Here is a 21,000-nt window from a genome sequence, read left to right as displayed (position 1 = left end):
CGTGTCTAAGGCCCTCTGAGTCTCGTGGACGAATAGCGCGAGCTGGGTTTCACACGATCGTCTTTTTCGAAACCCATGCTGATTCCTACAGAGTAGATTTCTAGTCTCCAGAAAAGACATTATACTCGAACATAATACGTGTTCCAAAATTCTACAACTGATCGACGTTAGAGATATAGGTCTATAGTTCTGCACATCTGTTCGACGTCCCTTCTTGAGAACGGGGATGACCTGTGCCCTTTCCCAATCCTTTGGAACGCTTCGCTCTTCTAGAGACCTACGGTACACCGCTGCAAGAAGGGGGGCAAGTTCCTTCGCGTACTCTGTGTAAAATCGAACTGGTATCCCATCAGGACCAGCGGCCTTTCCTCTTTTGAGCGATTTTAATTGTTTCTCTATCCCTCTGTCGTCTACTTCGATATCTACCATTTTGTCAACTGTGCGACAATCTAGAGAAGGAAGCACAGTGCAGTCTTCCTCTGTGAAACAGCTTTGGAAGAAGACATTTAGTAATTCGGCCTTTAGTCTGTCATCCTCTGTTTCAGTACCATTTTGGTCACAGAGTGTCTGGACATTTTGTTTTGATCCACCTACCGCTTTGACATAGGACCAAAATTTCTTAGGATTTTCTGCCAAGTCAGTACATACAACGTTACTTTCGAATTCATTGAAAGCCTCTCGCATAGCCCTCCTCACACTACATTTCGCTTCGCGTAATTTTTGTTTGTCTGCAAGGCTTTGGCTATGTTTATGTTTGCTGTGAAGTTCCCTTTGCTTCCGCAGCAGTTTTCTAACTCGGTTGTTGTACCATGGTGGCTCTTTTCCATCTCTTACGATCTTGCTTGGCACATACTCGTCTAACGCATATTGTACCATGGTTTTGAACTTTGTCCACTGATCCTCAACACTATCTGCACTTGAGACAAAACTTTTGTGTTGAGCCGTCAGGTACTCTGTAATCTGCTTTTTGTCACTTTTGCTAAACAGAAAAATCTTCCTACCTTTTTTAATATTTCTATTTACGGCTGAAATCATCGACGCAGTAACCGCTTTATGATCGCTGATTCCCTGTTCTGCATTAACTGATTCAAATAGTTCGGGTCTGTTTGTCACCAGAAGGTCTAATATATTATCGCCACGAGTCGGTTTTCTGTTTAACTGCTCAAGGTAGTTTTCAGATAAAGCACTTAAAAATATTTCACTGGATTCTTTGTCCCTGCCACCCGTTATGAACGGCGTCTTAATAAACATGCTCCTAGGGCTAAGTGTTTTACTTCGCTGATGACTCTGATTTCGGATTCGTACCTAACTGTGGTTATGACATGACAATACGTTAATGAAAGCTCTTGCCAATAATTATAGAAAATGGAGGTCCTACACAGAATCGGTGAGCAGATTGAATGCTTCTATTCAGTCAGTCCACCACTCTGGTGCAGCGATAGAAGACGGCAAAAGAAAACTTGACATTTTAAATTTTCGGTTTAAAAATTATTCACTCAGCACAATGATACTGGTGGGCCATTGTCTAACAGCCATACAAACTCTTGAATGGACACAGAAATAGGCACCCATGGGATGAAAAGCAGCTGAAAGAGTTGAAAACAAGTAGTCACCAGACCCAGATGGAATCTCAATATGATTCCACATAGAATACTCTTTAATGTTAGGCCCTTACTTAGCTTGCATTTATTGTGTATCTTTTCATCCAGCACAGGCTCCAAGTGACTGGAAAAAAGTGCAGGTGAATCCTGTTGTATGAAGAAGGTGAAAGGACAGACCTGCAAAATCACGGACCAAAATCCTTCATGTTGGTTTGCTGTCTAATTCTTGACCCTATTCTACATTCAGATATAATAAATCTCCTTGAGAGAAATAAGTTTCTATCCAGCAATCAAGATGGACTCAGAAAGCATCACTTGTGCAAAAGACCAATTTACAGAAAGCGTTTAACACAGAGCATACCACAGACTGTTAACGAAGGTCTGACCATGTGACACAGCTTCTAAAATATGACAGTGGCTCAAAGACATTTTAAGTAATAGAACCCAGTACACTGTCCTGGACAGTGAATGTCCTTTAGAGACTGATGTATCATTCAACTTCCCAGCGAAATGTGATAGGAGCACTCTTTTGTTGTTTCAACTTGGAACAACTAAATATCTCGAAGATACACATCCTAAAAAAGAAGAAGATAGTGTGAGCAATTCCTGATTGGTGAGATTTCTCTCAGGTGCTTGCATGTGGATTATGAGGCTTTGCAGCTGGTAGTGTAAATTTATTACTGCTGTTCCCCATAACAGTTGCTGTAGGAGTTTTTTTAAGCATCACATTTCTTTTGGTAGCAAACTGTTTTACAATATGATAAATAGTCATATGAGATCACAGTCTATCAGCAAACTGTTCAGCTTAAACATGTAAGTATTATGAAACGCTCCGTGAAGTCAAGTGGGAATGTCTCGAGGGAAGATGATGCTGTTTTCATGAAATGCTGTTAAAAAGGTTTAGAGAACCGCCGTTTGTGATGGACTGCGTAATGATCCTACTGCTACCAACATACATCTCACTTAAGGACCACAAAAACAAGATAAGAGAAGTCAGAGATGGTATGGAAGGATATACATAGTCATTTTTCCCTTGCTCCATTTGTGAGTGAAACAGGAAAGGGAATGACCAGCACTGGTATAAAGTACCCCTGCCATGCACAACATGGTGGCCTGTGAAGTACGGATGTAGATGTAGTGTCTAAGAATGCATATCCATGTTATTTTAACATAAACTGAAGTGGCAAGCATCTTTATGTGTTTCTGAGGCCCCCTTGTCTGTGTTTCAATTGTCATATAATTGATTAAATCTTAATATTTTACAGTCTGAAGTGTAGTTATGATGCAAATACTGAAATAAGTTAAAACGCTGGGTGATGTTACTCTACTATGGTCCACTCACTGCCTAATTAAGCCAGTAACCAAACTGTCTTCTAAATTACTATTTTGGCAAGTCATGAGGATTTCCTCCATTGTATATTCAACTTATAAGATATTATAATACTTTTAATTTAGACCCATTCCATTGTGTGTGTGTGTGTGTGTGTGTGTGTGTGTGTGTGTGTGTGTGTGTGTGTGTTTAATAGATTAGGGAAGAGCTGCGGCACATTTTGAGTCTGCTCTTCAAATTTGGTGACTCTGACTGTCTACCTAGTCAAGCTTTAGCTTCACAGGATGATCGAGTCATCACTTCAACATGCTACCAATTGCCAGAGGGCAACAAAAGTAATACTCAGTGGAACGTCATGCATTTTTCATGAACTCACTCAGTTGAAAAGTCAAGAATTTCATACCAATTTTTTTCCCTCTACTTGATGCATCTTGGCACATTTCAAGTGCAAAAGTAAAACTAAAGACTGATGCCAGAAAACTGAAAGAAAAATCCAGATGATTACTAAGGGAAGGAGCTGCAGCTGCATTGACTGTGTCATCCTCTGCCTGAAAAACAGTTATCCTTCTGAAGGGTCGGGTGGGCTGGGGGGTGGAACAGGCACTTTGCTTCTTAACTGTAAATCTGGTACACTGTCTGCAATATTAAAATTCATAAATAGTCACACTGTTAGTAGGTGTTAATTTGTGAATATTTTGTGTATGTTTTCTGTTTATCAGATATCACTAAAAATTATGAGCAACGGAGAAATAAATATATGAGCTGAGTAGATGCCTCCCTGAAAAGGTTTTTCAATAAAGAATGGATTTGGCAGCTGTAGTGTAAACACTCACTCTTTCTTTGCATACAAAATTAATTATATTTCATCAGTACTACATGCATTCAATCATACAAGGCCACTCCAACTTCTTTCATGGAAATCAAAAAATAATTAATGCTCCTTTTGATATAATTATTGCATTCAGCCATATATGTAACATAACTTTTACACGATATTTTTCCAGACAAAAATTTGCCACTGTTAGCCTCCTATTCCCCTACTTAAAAGAGTATATGGACATGTATTCTTAAAAGAACTGGAAAATGTAGTGTTCTTGAGAATGATAGCACATATCTGGATCTGAGACAGTTATAATTTGGATTCCAAAAGTGTCTCTCCACTAAACATGTCATCAACCGACCATATATCAAAACATTTGAAGGACAAAATTTCAGCTACTGGGATTTCTTATGATGTCTCTAGGGTGTATATACAAATCTCAACATACTTTTGAGAAATTCAAGGTTTACAGTTTTCGAGATACAATAAATAAGGGATCCATTTCATATTTTGCTAATGCAAAGCAGAAAATAGTTAAATAAAGGAAGGAGGCATCGAATGATTGGGAAATGCTGCCAAGCTTTTCAAGTTTTTTCTACCAAGAGGTAACAGAAAACTGATACATTCGCATGAACCTCGTCCCAGCTGGAGCAATGTCGCCCTGCAAGGGTACTTGGATGTAAGCTGTTGGATCTGGAGGAAGACTAGTCTGAAAAATTAGCAATGTTCCCAACTTTTGCATATCAACAACTCACCACCTCAACTATACAAGTTGTTAGCTTTACTTCTCACATTACACACATTCTACCAAGGACTTTCCATTAGCAGAAAAGAATATTTTATATAGTTCAAGTATTTTTTGTGATGAAACTTGTCATAAAAGAGTATATTTAAGAGGCAAGTATAAGTAAGAAGCCCAATGAGCTGCAACCACAGAAGGAATAATTAGGAATCCATCCCCAAATTTCATGGGGACAACTGTTCAAAACATTAGGCCTACTAACAACAGTCTCACGATATATTTACTCTCCAACAAAGTTTGTGGTGAAGAATCGGGAACAATTAGAAAATAACAGCAGTATTCAAAAATACGACAGTACGAAGAAAGATAACATTCACTATCCACAAATTACCCTTATGCTGAAAGGAGCAAACTGTGAAGCCATAAAAGTATTTGAATTATTAATTCATGACTTTAAAGCACTGGCTGATAATGAAAGCTTTGAAAATAAAATGAAAATATTTTTGTTTGATGACTCCTCCAACCACAAAGATAAATTCCCAGTACATACTGCTTGTATATGGCCAGGTAATTTTTTAAATTTTGTATTAAATTCACATTTTAAAAAATTCATTTCATGTAAATAACCAGCATATGGCCAAGTTTCCACAAGGAATATATAGCTTACTTGTAAACATACATATTGCAGCAGTTTGTCGCAAGTATGAACCATAAAAGATGCAAATAATTAAGTGCACCATACATGTGTATCTTCTGACAAGCAACTAAGTTATCAGCTGTAACGTTTGTGAACCATAATGTACTCACTCGGCTATTCCACCTTCCATGTTGAGATCAACTCCACTGTCCACAAGCTGGCCAGATTCAGTATACTTTGGTTTTGCCATGTATGCCATAAACTGGTAGCTTCCAATATAAGAAGCTGCTGCCAATAGGAAGAAGAGCTAGGACAAAAATAATAAAATTATCTGCAGGTTTACTTCTAGATTGGAGTGAAGTGAGCATACTGTTATGTTTTTCATAAAATAGGTCTACTGCAAATGCTACTTTCCGGCTGTCTAACATAATCTAAAACAACTTACAATATTCGCAACCGTGAAAACATCAGATATGACCACTGTTACTGTCAGATATACACCATTTGCTACAAAAACCATTTTCCTGTAAAAATGTAATGTTTCCATATTTTCTTCTACAATCTGTTTCTGTCCTTTCGTTGCCTGTTTGCCTTTTTGGGGCTGGAAAGTACACGGAAAAAAACAATCGGAAAATCATATTGAACACTTGTAATTACTGTCTAACAAATATGTTTTATGAAAATTATAAGTTTGTTCCACTTACAGCCATTGTTTACGACAGTATATAAACAAACCAAATTGTCAAATTATCAACGTTATATATGAAAATGTTGTGTAGATAATTGGGATGTTCCTTTAGAACAGTTAAATTTTACATATGTATAATTATTACATATCAAATGATACAGCAGAAACATGCGTTTAGTAGCAGACGAAAGCTCCACGTTTTCCCCACTTCCACAACAATACAGGTTAGCCAAAATGTGTTGATGTAAAACGGAAAGGTGCGGCATCAATTAATTACGTTATATTTCGTGAACAGCTTTTAATTGGAAGTTTCACATATCATAATGCTGTCTTGTTTTATTGTGACGGTCTAGTTATCTTAATTCTTAAATGTTAGTACCGAACAAGTCTTGAGAGCATAAAATATTTCACGTTCACTTATTTGACAGTGTTGGTACTAGTCTATCGCAGCTGATAAACTGCTAGTAGAGATGATTTGAGAAACAACAGCATGAAAAGTGAAAAAGTGGCGCATGAAATGTAAGCGTGGTGAAGCTGGTTTGTGATGGTGCTGAAAGTAAGAAATGGTATGATGTTTGAGCTTGAGACCACACGCTGACCATCCATATTACTGTTTTTGTAAATACGTTCTGTCTGAATACATACTACATCGTCCCGACCATTATTTTTGTTGACACACAAACAAATATTTGAAGTAAATTTCAAAATTGTAACGTTATGGTAATAATTTTCCACAGTAAATAGATACAGCTCTTAATATTGACATATCAACATAATCCCTTTCCTGAAGTTCATACTCGTAGAAACTGGCACCCAACATAATGTTGCAATAAATAACAACACCCAGTTACTTCATGCACTAGGCAAAACTAAGCAGTATTTGTAATACTGGATGTTACAAGAAATTGCTCCAATGCAGAAAGGGCTGCTTTAATCACAACAAGTGAAAAGTGTGAAGAAAGATGGCACTAACATTACAGATGTTTGGGGATTACGCGAATTATTAGTAAGATAGATGGATTTGGTGAATGGCAGGAATTACATTTTTGGGCTTTGACATTTAGAGACATGTAATAAAACGAATACGGTTAAGAAATTGTAGAATGTGTATTACGAAAATCGTAATGAATTTGATACAATATTGTTGATTATCAGTGCTATCCAAATACAACATATCATTGCACAAACGTGTATTTTAACCATATAATTATCAAAATTTGTGCGATTGGGCGTCTCCTTCTTTGATGACAGTAACAATTACAGCTAAAGAATCTCCATTTATTCCCCAAGATTATACATGAAACTGTTTTGTTGAATGGAGGGGAGAGAAGCTATTAATATTTACTAATTACTTATCCTGTACAAGTAAACAATAGTACTGTTGTATAAAGTTTGTTGAGAAAACCAATGTGCGACATGCTCATATTATACCCACCTTCAAGTACCCACAGTTTGATGCAAGTAAAGCACTTTTTTTCATGTCAGTTTAGAATTAACTGTGGAATACATGAGAGATATTAATAATATCAATTTAAGTTTATATCTGAGTTTAGTTTTAGGCCTAGCATTGAAATTTTGTATTTTAGGTCAATATCGTTTAGCAATGTCCTGTTGTTACGCAGAGCTGGAACTTTGTGTTCCTTGTATCCATTCTGGTATACCAGATTCTTCTTTCTAGTGCAGTGAGAAAGAATCTACCAAAACAGGTCACCTTAGTGAAATCTGAAAATGAAGATTTTTGTCCATTGCCTCACTCCAGAGAAAAATAAACAACAGCAATCTCCAATCTTGTCTCTTGTTACAAATTTGAGCACTGGAGAGTTTATATTGATATGCCATCTAGGCTGATATGTGATATGGAGATTAAATTGGAACCTTTCCGTTTTATATGTATTGTTTGATAATTGAGTTGATTTGCGGGTCACTGTGACGAGGAACCTGATATGGAATTCATTATTTCTTCTTTTCCCATGTTTGTTTATTTTATTTATTTACTGGCCCAGTAAATCTTACATATAAAAAGTTTATGACAGTTGTTGGACCATGTTTTAGATGATAACAATATTAGACTGTTATTCTAGTTTGTTACCCATATAGTGAGACACACTATAAAAGCAGTTCATTATTACCCATCATATTTAATTTAATTATGAATTTGAATATGAAAGAATTTATCTTGAAGCCTGAATTTTTATTTTTGTGTGTAGCAACAATTGATATCAAATTGAATACATTTTATGCTCAGAAAATGAGTAAAGATGACACCTGTCACACTTGCCAGCACCCTGAATGTAGTCGTTGTGTTAGACTAGTGGGTAAGATTTCTTTTGAGTGTTTTGCATATGAGAATAGTTTTGAGCCAATGGTGATCACACAGTCCAACATGTGGTAAGCAGAGGTACTGTTGTTGTTGTTGGGCAATAAGCATGCTCAACATTGTGTTTATGAGCACCTGTGGTCTATATCTACATGATTACTCTGTGATTCACACTTTAGTGTCTGGCAGAGGGTTCATGTAATCACTTTTATGCTGTTTATTTACCATTCCACACCAGAACAGCACATGGAGTAAATGGAAACCTTATTGCATGTAGATGAGCTTTGGTATCTTTTATTTCATGATAATGGTCATTCCTATTTTGCCATCCAGAGGTGAAAGTTAGTCATTGTAATTTCGTGTAAAGATCATGCTGCAGTGCAAATGCGTTTGTCTTAATGAGTGCCCTGTCAACTTGCTTATCATATGATTCGTAACACCCTCTCCCCTGTTTTGTGATTATACAAAATTAGCTGCCCATGTTTTAACTATTCAGTAACTCAAGGATGCAGTAATGTGCAGCAGTCCCCTAGAAGAGGCAAGACAAGCATAGTGTAGGCAGTCTTTTTAGTAGATTTGTTGCACCATAGGCCTACACGTATTCTGCCAATAAAACACAGTCTTTGGTTTGCCTTTCCTACTTTATCCTCTCTGTGATGGCTCCAGTTTAAGTTGTTCATAAATGTAGTCCCTGGGTATCTAGTTGACTCAACAACCTTTAAATTTGTGTGCTTTATCATGCAACCAAATTTAATCGAACTTCTGGTATACTCTAATTGAGGAACTCACACATTTTATTATTTAGAGTTAGTTGTCACTTTTTGTACCATGCTGTTATCTTGCATAAATAATTTGTAATCAGTGATATGAATATCACTCCAGAATTTCCTTTCCAACCTCAACTCCTTTGGTTCCATCAGATTCACCTGGTCCTTCTCCAAAACCCATGCCACTTTCCTTGACGTCAACCTCCATCTTTCCAATGGCCAGCTTCACACGTCCGTCCACGTCAAACCCACCAACAAGCAACAATACCTCCATTATGACAGCTGCCACCCATTCCACATCAAACGGTCCCTTCCCTACAACCTAGGTCTTCGTGGCAAACGAATCTGCTCCACCCCGGAATCCTTGAACCATTACACCAACGCATCCCGCAACTACCCTCCCGACCTGATACAGAAGCAAATAACCAGAGCCACTTCCTCATCCCCTCAAACCCAGAACCTCCCACAAAACCACCACAAAAGTGCCCCACTTGTGACAGGATATTTTCCGAGACTGGATCAGACTCTGAATGTGGCTTGCCAGCAGGGATACGACTTCCTCAAATCCTGGCCTGAAATGAGATCCATCCTTCATGAAATCCTCCCCACTCCACCAAGAGTGTCTTTCCGCCGTCCACCTAACCTTCGTAGCCGCTTAGTTCATCCCTATGAAATTCCCAAACCACCTTCCCTACCCTCTGGCTCCTACCCTTGTGACTGCCCCCGGTGTAAAACCTGTCGCATGCACCCTCCCACCATCACCTACTCCAGTCCTGTAACCCGGAAGGTGTACACGATCAAAGGCAGAGCCACGTGTGAAAGCACCCATGTGATTTACCAACTGACCTGCCTACACTGTGAAGCTTTATATGTGGGAATGACCAGCAACAAACTGTCCATTCACATGATTGGACACAGGCAGACAGTGTTTGTTGGTAATGAGGATCACCCTGTGGCTAAACATGCCCTGGTGCACGGCCAGCACATCTTGGCACAGTGTTACACCGTCCGAGTTATCTGGATGCCTCCCATTAACACCAACCTGTCAGAACTCCGGAGATGGGAACTTGCCCTTCAGTATATCCTCTCTTCTTGATATCCGCCAGGCCTCAACCTCCGCTAATTTCAAGTTGCTGCCGCTCATACCTCACCTGTCTTTCAACAACTTCATTGCCTCTGTACTTCCACCTCGACTGACATCTCTGCCCAAACTCTGTGTCTTTACACATGTCTGCTTGTGTCTGTGTATGTGCGGATGGATATGTGTGTGTGTGTGTGTGTGTGTGTGTGTGTGTGTGTGTGTGTGTGTGAGTGTATACCTATCCTTTTTTTCCCCCCTAAGGTAAGTCTTTCCGCTCTTGGGATTGGAATGACTCCATACCCTCTCCCTTAAAACCCACATCCTTTCATCTTTCCCTCTTCTTCCCTCTTTCCTGACGAAGCAACCGCCGGTTGCGAAAGCTCGAATTTTGGGTGTATGTTTGTGTTTGTTTGTGTGTCTATCGACCTGCCAGCACTTTTGTTTGGTAAGTCACATCATCTTTGTTTTTAGATATAATTTGTAGTTAGTTTTGATTTTTACTTTACTTGACAGTAAACAACAATATCATGTGAAAACAGTCTTAAGAGGACTGCTCAGATTTTCTCTCTTAAATTAATATACTGTGACATTTCTAACTGTCATGAATCTGGCCGCACAGTGAGGTGTTGCTCCATTGGAGATTCTGCTTGTGAGTAATGATGTAAAAAGCCTTCTGGAAATGCAGAATTATGGAATCAGCTTGGTTCCCCTGTTAACAGCACTCATTACTTCTAGTGAACAAAGGACCAGTTATATTTCACAAGAACAATGTTTTTGACTCTGTTATGGTTTGTGTCAATAGATTGTTTTCTTCAAGGTATATTTCTTTCAAAATCCTGCTTCAAGTAGTATCACTGATATGTGTCTATGACCCAGTGGATTGCCTTGTGTGTATATTGCTGTGACCTGTGCAAATTTCCATTCTCTAGGTACAAACTTTTTGTAGAGCGAATAGTTGTATATGATTCCTTAAAATGGAACTATTTCAAAAGCAAACTGTGAAAGAAGCCCAACTGAGATACAGTTTTCATTATTAAGTGGCTTATTTTGCCTTCCTATACTTGGGTATCTACTTCCAAATTGCTGATGTTGGCAGCTGTTCTTGGTTTGAGTTTGTGGTATCATGTATCGATATCACCCCATGGGCATCATAGCAATGGAATTTCAAGTTTCTGTGTGGCACTGATAGCAGTCTCATGGGATCTGGCAGACCCATGCCTGCTGAGCCATGCTTCTATCAGCTCTGCACTATAAGCACCCTTTGCCACTGTTATATAGGTCGGCCTGCGACAGGCACTCAACCCATTTGTGCTCAGAACCACTTTGCTATGACCATCATTCATGCTTAGCACACAGACCCTCTTCCTTGTTGACACTGAAATAGCTGGCCTCTATATTTCTTGCTGCATTATTTGTAATGAGTCTTCATTCACTTGGAGAAATATAAGTTAAGTATATCTTTTTACTGTGATATCCTGTTCACTAATCATTTCTCCTCCTGTCCAGATTTTCTATGGTGACAGTTGGTGTACCATTATGTAGCCCACCTCTCCAAGTCATACACAGCAGAGTTCTAGAATATCTAGTGTCTCGTTGTTGATGAAATAATTTTGGAAAAGCATGTTTAGTAATTCTGCTTTGATGGTGCTGTCATCGGTAACATTACCATTGCTGCCTTACAACTTTTAAAAGCACCCATGAGAACATCTACATGTGGAACAGGCATATTCTGTGACTTCCAAATCTGCACAGTAGCTACTCAGGTGAAGTTTCATGTGATGTGCGAGAAAGAACTACATTCAGCCAGCATGCTTTGAGAAACTGTGAAAATACAGGTTTGTTACATTGTAGTGGTCTTCAGTCCAAATACTACAGCTCTCCATGTACCAGCTTTACTAGTTATTGATGCCTCAGGATGTGTCCTATTAACTGATCATGTATTTCGGGCATGTTGTGCCACACATTTCTTTTCTCACTAACTTGTTTTAGTACCTCTTCTGTAGTTATTTGATCTCTCCCACTTCATCATTTTTCTGGCACCCAAGAGGCATTCAGTCTTATGGTGTGTAGTGGTCATAAGGTTTTGGTTCGTCAGCACGTATCTTACCAATAGTGAGGCCTGTTTCATTAATGCATTTATTTAATTGTCCTTCCCAGAATCCTTTCACAATGATACAGGATTTGTCAAGGTAAAACAATGCCAATCAGTTGGTCAAAATATAGTGCACAGTGTAAATAACATGATTTAAGAGAATGGGGCAGGTAGCTTAGAGGGATAGGACAGGTGGTTGGCCATGGCCTTTATTTATTTATTTAGTTTTGGTCCTGTGACATCATCATCATTTAAGACTGATTATGCCTTTCAGTGTTCAGTCTGGAGCATAGCCCCCTTATAAAATTCCTCCATGATCCCCTATTCAGTGCTAACATTGGTGCCTCTTCTGATGTTAAACCTATTTCTTCAAAATCATTTTTAACCGAATCCAGGTACCTTTTCCTTGGTCTGCCCCGACTCCTCCTACCCTCTACTGCTGAACCCATGAGTCTCTTGGGTAACCTTGCTTCTCCCATGCGTGTAACATGACCCCACCATCTAAGCCTGTTCGCCCTGACTGCTACATCTATAGAGTTCATTCCAAGTTTTTCTTTGATTTCCTCATTGTGGACACCCTCCTGCCGTTGTTCCCATCTACTAGTACCTGCAATCATCCTAGCTACTTTCATATCCGTAACCTCAACCTTGTTGATAAAGGTAACCTGAATCCACCCAGCTTTCGCTCCCATGCAACAAAGTTGGTCGAAAGATTGAACGGTGCACAGATAACTTAGTCTTGGTACTGACTTCCTTCTTGCAGAAGAGAGTAGATCGTAGCTGAGCGCTCACTGCATTAGCTTTGCTACACCTCGCTTCCAGTTCTTTCACTATGCTGCCATCCTTTGAGAATATGCATGCTAAGTACTTGAAATCGTCCACCTGTTCTAGCTTTGTTCCACCTATTTGGCACTCAATCCGTTTATATTTCTTTCCCACTGACATTACTTTTGTTTTGGAGATTCCATAGTCATTACATTTCTGATCAAGCTCTGTAATATTACTTTGCAAACTTTCAATCGAATCTGTCATCACAACTATATCATCCGCATATGCAAGACTACTTATTTTGTGTTCACATATCTTAATCTCACCCAGCCAGTCTATTGTTTTTAACGTATGATCCATAAATAATATGAACAACAGTGGAGACAGGCTGCAGCCTTGTCTTACCCCTGAAACTACTCTGAACCATGAACTCAATTTACTGTCAACTCTAACTGCTGCCTGACTATCCATGTAAAGACCTTTAATTGCTTGCAAAAGTTTGCCTCCTATTCCATAATCTTGTAGAACAGACAATAACTTCCTCCTAGGAACCCGGTCATATGCCTTTTCTAGATCTATAAAGCATAGATACAATTCCCTGTTCCACTCATAACACTTCTCCATTATTTGCCGTAAGCTAAAGATCTGGTCCTGAAAACCTCTAAGAGGCCTAAATCCACACTGATTTTCATCCAATTTGTCCTCAACTAATACTCGCACTTTCCTTTCAACAATACCTGAGATGATTTTACCCACAATGCTGATTAAAGAGATACCTCTGTAATTGTTACAATCTTTTCTGTTTCCATGTATAAAGATTGGTGTGATTACTGCTTTTGTCCAGTCTCATGGAACCTGTCCTGACTCCCAGGCCATTTCAATTATCCTGTGTAGCCATTTAAGACCTGACATTCCACTGTATTTGATGAGTTCCGACTTAATTTCATCCACCCCAGCTGCTTTATTGCACTGCAATCTATTGACCATTTTCTCCACTTCCTCAAATGTAATCTTATTTCCACATCATTCCTACCCCATTCTACCTCGAAATCTGAAACATTACTGATCGTATTTTCACCTACATTGAGCAACTCTTCAAAATATTCCCTCCATCTGCCCAAGGCATCCACAGGATTCACCAGCAGTTTTCCTGACCTGTCCAAAATACTTGTCATTTCCTTCTTACCTCCCTTTTGAAGACTGCTAATTACACTACAGAATGGTTTTCCAGCAGCTTGACCCAAAGTCTCCAACCTGTTTCCAAAGTCTTCCCAAGATTTCTTCTTGGATGCTGCAATTATCTGTTTGGCTTTGTTTCTTTCTTCAACATAACTTTCTCTGTCTACCTGAGTTCTAGTATGTAGCCATTTTTGATACGCCTTCTTTTTCCTTTTACAAGCTGCCTTGACTGTGTCATTCCACCAAGCTGTTTGCTTCATCCTGCTTTTACACACTACTGTTCCAAGACCTTCTTTAGCCACTTCTAGTACTGTGTCCCTGCACCTTGTCCATTCCTTTTCCAATGACTGTAATTGACTACATTCAACTAAATGGTGCATTTCTGAGATCGCTGTTATGTACTTGTGCCTGATTTCCTTATCCTGAAGTTTCTCCACTCTTATCCTCCTACTATGGACCTGACCTCCTGCACTTTTGGCCTCACAATCCCAATTTCTCTGCAGATTAAATAATGATCAGGGTCATCAAAGAATCCCCTGAATACACGTGTATCCCTCACAGCCTTCCTGAATTCCTGATCTGTTATTATATAGTCAATGTCAGATCTGGTTCCCCAGCCTTCCCAAGTATATCGGTGAATGTTCTTATGTTTAAAAAAGGAGTTTTTGATTACTAAGCCCATACTGGCACAGAAATCCAAGAGTTGTTTCCCGTTCCTGTTGGCCTCCATATCCTCTCCAAATTTACCCATAACCTTTTCATACCCTTCTGTTCGATTTCCAATCCTGGCATTAAAATCAGCCATGAGCAGAACACTGTCCTTGTCCTATACTCTAACAACTACATCACTGAGTGCCTCATAAAAACTATCCATCTTATCTTGACCTGTCCCTTCACAATGCGAATATACTGACACAATCCTAATTTTCTTGCTAGACACTGTCAAATCTATCCACATCAGTCGTTCGTTTACATACCTTACTGCCACTACTCTGGCTTCCATTTCTTTCCTGATGTAAAGCCCTACACCCCATTGTGCTATTCATGCTTTGACTCCTGACAGGTAGACCTTGTATTCTCCCACTTCCTGTTCTTTCTCACCCCTTACCCAAATGTCACTAACAGCTAAAACATCCAGCCCCATCTTACTTGCAGCCTCTGCCAGCTCTACCTTCTTCCCAGAGTAGCCCCCATTGATATTAATGGCTCTCCATCTCATTACCATTTGTTTGCCAAGTCATATCTTAGGAGTCCCTGGTTTGTCAGTTAGAGGTGGGACTCTGTCACCTCCAAAGGTTCGAGGCATTTTGCTCTGATTGTTGCCAGCATCATATTTAAAGTACCAGGGAAGCAGGTTGCTATCCTTACTTGCCCCGAGTCCCATTGAGTTTTACCCCTAACGGTTGAGGGACTAACCGGTGGATTTGGTAGTCTTTGCCGTATGAGCACAAAGATGACCACGACTCAGAATATGTCCGAGATGCCCAGCCTTATTCCAAAGTAGCTGGTATCCCAACTGTCGGGACCACTTACTTGGCCACTCATGCATTGCCCATGGTTCGGTGGTTCGTAAACTAGGACAAGACTACAGGAACCCACACCATGAACCACATCTTGTCAGGGTATTAATTTAATATTATAAAATTCTGTTTCATTCTGAGAGGTATTAATTTACAGAGTAGAAACTGTGGTCCATCAGAAATGACTTCAGCTTTTTTTTTAAAAAACAAGCTGCCTTGCTTTACCAACTTGATGTTGTTAGGAAGGTGGTTATACAATTGTGTGCCTCTATGGAGGACACTGTGCTGGTAGGCTGATGTTCTGGAATATGAGACATGAATGTTATTGCCATTTCTCGTTGTGTAATTGTGCACAGAGCTGTTCAGCTGGTAGGCATTGGAGGTTCTTAAATATTCTCTTACCAAGACTGTTGTTTCGAATATATATAGGCATGGAAGGTTCAGTATCTTTAGAGTAGGAAAAAGAGAGTGACATGAACCTTGCCTCTTTATGGTGCAGATGATTCTGATAGCTCTTTTCTGGGTTTTGAAAACAGATAGACTGTAGGGTGCATTCCCCCAAAAGATTATTCCATATCAGATTGCTGACTGGAAATGTGCGTGATATGCCTGTATTACTGTTTCTCTATTACAGCTTGTGCTTAGTATCTGTAGCATGTAACAGATTGATGATAGCTTGGTTGTAAGAGCTTTAATGTGGGTATTCCACTTGAGATCACTCTGCAGATATATTCCTAGGAACTTATTATCATCAACTAATTTTATGATTTTGTTGTTTATTTTCAATGCATGTTCATTTTGTTGTTTATAGTGGGATGTATGAAAGTTCATGTCCACTGTTTTCCCAGTGTTAATTATAAGTTTATTTTTTTTTCTTCAAACCAGTGTGTTAGCTCCAGAAATGATGCATCTGCAGTTAATTGAAGCTCTTTTTGGTCTGACCCTGTAATCAAAATACTGGTATCATCTGGAAATAAAGTTCTCTTTTTGGCATGGACAGTGTGATTCAGGTCATCAATATACAAAAGAAAGAGGATAGGACCTAATGGTGATCCTTGTGGCACACCATATTTGCTGGTAGCTTTTTCTGATGTGTATGTTGTTGTTCTGGAAATGTTTTCAGTTATTGTGTCTTGTTTGTGGACAACTTTCTGTTGCCGGCAAGTAAAGTATGATCTAATCCATTCATTTGGAATACCTCTAATTCCCTTTCTTTCCAACTTACGTAGTAGGATACAATGATCTAAAATGTCAAATGCTTTGGATGGGTCCAAGAATATTCCAGTAGCCATTTCCTTTTCATCTACAGCTTTTAGAATGGAGTCCAAATATTTGTAGACTGCTGTTGTTGTGGATCTAGATTGCTTGAAGCCATGCTGATGATTTGAGAGCAATGAGTTTTTCTTATAAAACTATAGCAACCTATTATAAAAGAACTTCTCAAAGATCTTTGAGAAGCCACTAAGCTATGCTACAGGTCTGTAATTGTTAACATTGTCTGTGGCTCCCTTTTTGTGCAAAGGGGTTACTTTTGCAATCTTTAGAAGATTTGGAAATGTACCTGTGGAAAAGGGCCTTTGTGATCTTTGCCTTCGTGATCCAAGAAAACCCAAATCAGAATTGAAGGACAGAGCAGCTCCATCCTCTCAATTATGAGGTCAGTTCCCTTAGAGCTTACTTTCCATGTTTGAGTTAATTTTATTACTTCTCTTCAAATCACATTAATCATGAAATGGAAACACACAGCAACAGAACGTACCAGCGTGACTTCAAACACTTTGTTACAGGAAATGTTCAAAATGTCCTCCGTTAGCGAGGATACATGCATCCACCCTCCGTCGCATGGAATCCCTGATGCGCTGATGCAGCCCTGGAGAATGGCGTATTGTATCACAGCAGTCCACAATACGAGCACAAAGAGTCTCTACATTTGGTACTGGGGTTGCGTAGACAAGAGCTTTCAAATGCCCCCATAAATGAAAGTCAAGAGGGTTGAGGTCAGAAGAGTGTGGAGGTCATGGAATTGGTCCACCTCTACCAATCCATCGGTCACCGAATCTGTTGTTGAGAAGCGTACGAACACTTTGACTGAAATGTGCAGGAGCTCCATCGTGCATGAACCACATGTTGTGTCGTACTTGTAAAGGCACACATTCTAGCAGCACAGGTAGAGTATCCCGTATGAAATCATGATAACATGCTCCATTGAGCGTAGGTGGAAGAACATGAGGCCCAATCAAGACATCACTAACAGTGCCTGCCCAAACATTCACAGAAAATCTGTGTTGATGACGTGATTGCACAATTGCGTGCGGATTCTCGTCAGCCCACTCATGTTGATTGTGAAAATTTAAAATTTGATCACGTTGGAATGAAGCCTCATCCGTAAAGAGAACATTTGTACTGAAATGAGCATTGACACATTGTTGGATGAACCATTCACAGAAGTGTACTAGTGGAGGCCAATCAGCTGCTGATTGTGCCTGCACACGCTGTACATGGTATGGAAACAACTGGTTCTCCCGTAGCACTCTCCATACAGTGACGTGGTCAGCGTTACCTTGTACAGCAGCAACTTCTCTGAAGCTGACATTAGGGTTATCGTCAACTGCACGAAGAATTGCCTCACCCATTGCAGGAGTCCTCGTCGTTCTAGGTCTTCCCCAGTCATGAGTCATAGGCTGGAATGTTCTGTGCTCCCTAAGATGCCGATCAATTGCTTCAAACATCTTCCTGTCGGGACACCTTCGTTCTGAAAATCTGTCTCGATACAAACGTACCGCGCCACGGCTATTGCCCCATGCTGATCCATACATCAAATGGGCATCTGCAAACTCCGCATTTGTAAACACTGAACTGACTGCAAAACCACGTTCGTGATGAACACTAACTTGTTGATGCTACGTACTGATGTGCTTGATGCTAGTACTGTAGAGCAATGAGTCGCATGTCAACACAAGCACCGAAGTCAACATTACCTTCCTTTTGGGCCAACTGGCAGTGAATCGAGGAAGTACAGTACATACTGACGAAACTAAAATGAGCTCTAACTTGGAAATTAAGCATTTCCGGACACATGTCCACATAACATCTTTTATTTATTTGTGTGTGAGGAATGTTTCCTGAAAGTTTGGCTGTACCTTTTTGTAACACCCTGTATATAGCTCTTTGCAATGACCTCTATTACTACTTCCAGTTGTTACTTTTGTGGCCTTTTTGTGCAGTTTAAAAACTGTGTCCATGTTTTGTGCCTTCCATCCCCAGAAAAGAATCCCTTAGCTATGAACTGAGTGTATTTAGGCATAGTATGTCACCACAAGACGTTGACTGTTACAAACTGATGCTAATATCATATGAGAGTAGCATGCTGATGACATTCGTTTTGCTAATATCTTTCTATATTCACTCGATGTTAGCTGACAGTCAGTGTCTATGCCTAAAAACTTTGTTTATGCTACACAGTCTGTCTTTAATGTGACGGAGTTGTTACCCCTCTTTATGGTGAAGAGCATAGTGTTCATATTCTTTATGTTCAGTGTTAATTTATTACATGCTCTCCAACGGTAAACATCCTTGAGGGTTTCATATCCTTTCCCTGGTAGGAGTTCTGATCTTTTATCAGTGATGATGTTGCTGTCATCGGCATAAAGAACTTTTCCTCCATGTCTTACACTGTCTAGAAAGTGATTAATGAGTATTAAGACCAGGATCGGACACAATAAACTTCCCCTAGGAAAATCTATGTTGCAGATGTGTGAACAATATCTATCTTTTGTATCCTGTTTTCCAAGTAAGACTGAAACCACTTATTTGCTGTTCCCCTTATACCTAGCATGTGTAGCTTTTACAATAGTATTTTATGACCAATAATCTCAAAATCCTTGAGCAAGTCCAAGAAAATGCCTGTAACACAATTGTCCATTATCAAGAGTTTCAAGTACCACATTTGTGTACTCTGCAGTGGTTCATATTGTACTTCTTCCACTTGTGAAACCAAACTGCTTCATTAAAGAGGTTGTATTTATATATGTAACTGACCTGCCAGGTTATCTGAGAGCACTAATGCCCTGTTTCCTGGACTCGGGTAGGCACGCCAGGAAGTGGTTTTTAGGCAGTTTTCCACATTACACTAGGTGAATACTGGGCTGGTCCCCACTTTCCGCCTCAGTTGAACGACTTGCAGACATTTGAAACACATCTTCACTGTTTCATTATTTACTCTGGATGCCAACAGCTGGGGTACACTGATTCCATCCCTGAGGGTACGGGGTGGTGGCAGGAAGGGTATCTGGCCACCACTTCAAATTAACTGTGTCAAATTTTCTGTAACCACGCCGACTCTGTGAAAACAGCAGGACAAAGGCGAAAGCAAAAGAAGAAGATTTATTCATGTAACTCATCAGTATCTCTTTCATGATTGCTTCAAAGAAGAAGATTTATTTATGTAACTCATCAGTATCTCTTTCATGATTGTTTCAATTATTTTTGAGAGTGAAGACAGAGGTGAAGCTGGCCTGCAGTTCTCAATGCTTTCCATATTACTTACCTTTAGTGAGGGCACCACTCTTTTACGCTTTAGGTACTCTGAAAAACTCCTGAACGAAAGATTCATTTATTATGTTACTGGAGCTTGTATGCTATCTATACATGCCTTTAGAATGGAACAGGAAATTCTTATATGTCTGCTGGCATCTTGCAGTTTAATTGTTGTATAGTCTTCCTAACTTTAAACTCTTTTGTGAGAAATGACATCATTGTGCATGCTTGTAAGTCATTGGAGGTGCTTCATGTGTTTTAGGGATATTTTGATGCACCTTCTCTGTAGTACCAGAGAAATAATCATTCACAAGTTTTGCTGATTCCTGAGGATATTCTATTATCATATCCCCATCTTTGTCTGGTATTATACTTGTGTCAGCCTTTTCCAGTTTCTTGTTTTACACTGTCCCACACCATTTTGCTTTTATTTTTTGCATTATACACAGTGATTACAATTAAAGTTAAACTTTCATACTGCTATAGAAATAACACCACTGGTCAGGATGACATCAAAAGGGGGGAAATGTATGGAAGAAGAAAAATAAATAGCTACAAAATGTAGCAATAGATGGCAGTGTAAGCATCATAATAAGCATCATAATTTAATAATGGTCGACTACAAATGACAAATGAATCATACAACAATGCCTAAGGTGTATGTTTGACTCTAAACAAACTGTACTACTCAGTGTGCATGGGTGTACAGGTGTGATACTATTAGTTATGTAAGCCCATCTACCATGGCAAGGTTATGTCATGTTGGATGGGAAGAATCCGTTTTTAATTGTTCTCGGGCCAAAAACCGCTTAAAAAGAATCAATCACATTGGTTTTTAATTGTCCTGAGGTGAAAAACTGCATACAAAGCATAAATCAAAATCAGATCAGATTATTAATTTTCTTGTGACTGGTGCAAAATA

At 39.4% G+C, this 21,000-nt stretch overlaps 2 protein-coding genes across 4 annotated transcripts in view; one reads left to right on the top strand and one right to left on the bottom strand.

Annotated features, from left to right (window-relative positions):
* The window catches only part of LOC126266603 (transmembrane protein 208-like), a 49,160-nt gene extending 42,996 nt beyond the window's left edge, over positions 1 to 6,164 (bottom strand). Inside the window, exons 1-3 of the mRNA XM_049970926.1 lie at positions 5,835 to 6,164; positions 5,576 to 5,731; positions 5,301 to 5,437 (exon numbers count right to left, since the gene is read on the bottom strand). Coding sequence (XP_049826883.1) covers positions 5,301 to 5,437; positions 5,576 to 5,731; positions 5,835 to 5,840 — 299 coding nt within the window. The 5' untranslated portion in view covers positions 5,841 to 6,164. The remainder of the gene's footprint in view (positions 1 to 5,300; positions 5,438 to 5,575; positions 5,732 to 5,834) is intronic.
* Positions 6,165 to 6,249: 85 nt separating this feature from the next.
* The window catches only part of LOC126266601 (palmitoyltransferase ZDHHC3-like), a 100,484-nt gene continuing 85,733 nt past the window's right edge, over positions 6,250 to 21,000 (top strand). Inside the window, exon 1 of one of the 3 annotated variants that reach the window (XM_049970925.1) lies at positions 6,250 to 6,337. The gene's annotated coding sequence lies outside the window, so the exon portion shown is untranslated. Of the gene's footprint in view, positions 6,385 to 21,000 lie in introns of all 3 variants that reach the window. The other 2 variants (XM_049970924.1, XM_049970923.1) reach the window with 2 other exon arrangements.

Source organism: Schistocerca gregaria, chromosome 4 (assembly GCF_023897955.1).
Source record: "Schistocerca gregaria isolate iqSchGreg1 chromosome 4, iqSchGreg1.2, whole genome shotgun sequence".
Taxonomy (NCBI): Eukaryota; Metazoa; Arthropoda; class Insecta; order Orthoptera; family Acrididae; genus Schistocerca; species Schistocerca gregaria.
The sequence above is the reverse complement of the archived record's forward strand: the minus strand, read 5'-3'. Positions and strand labels throughout refer to the sequence as shown.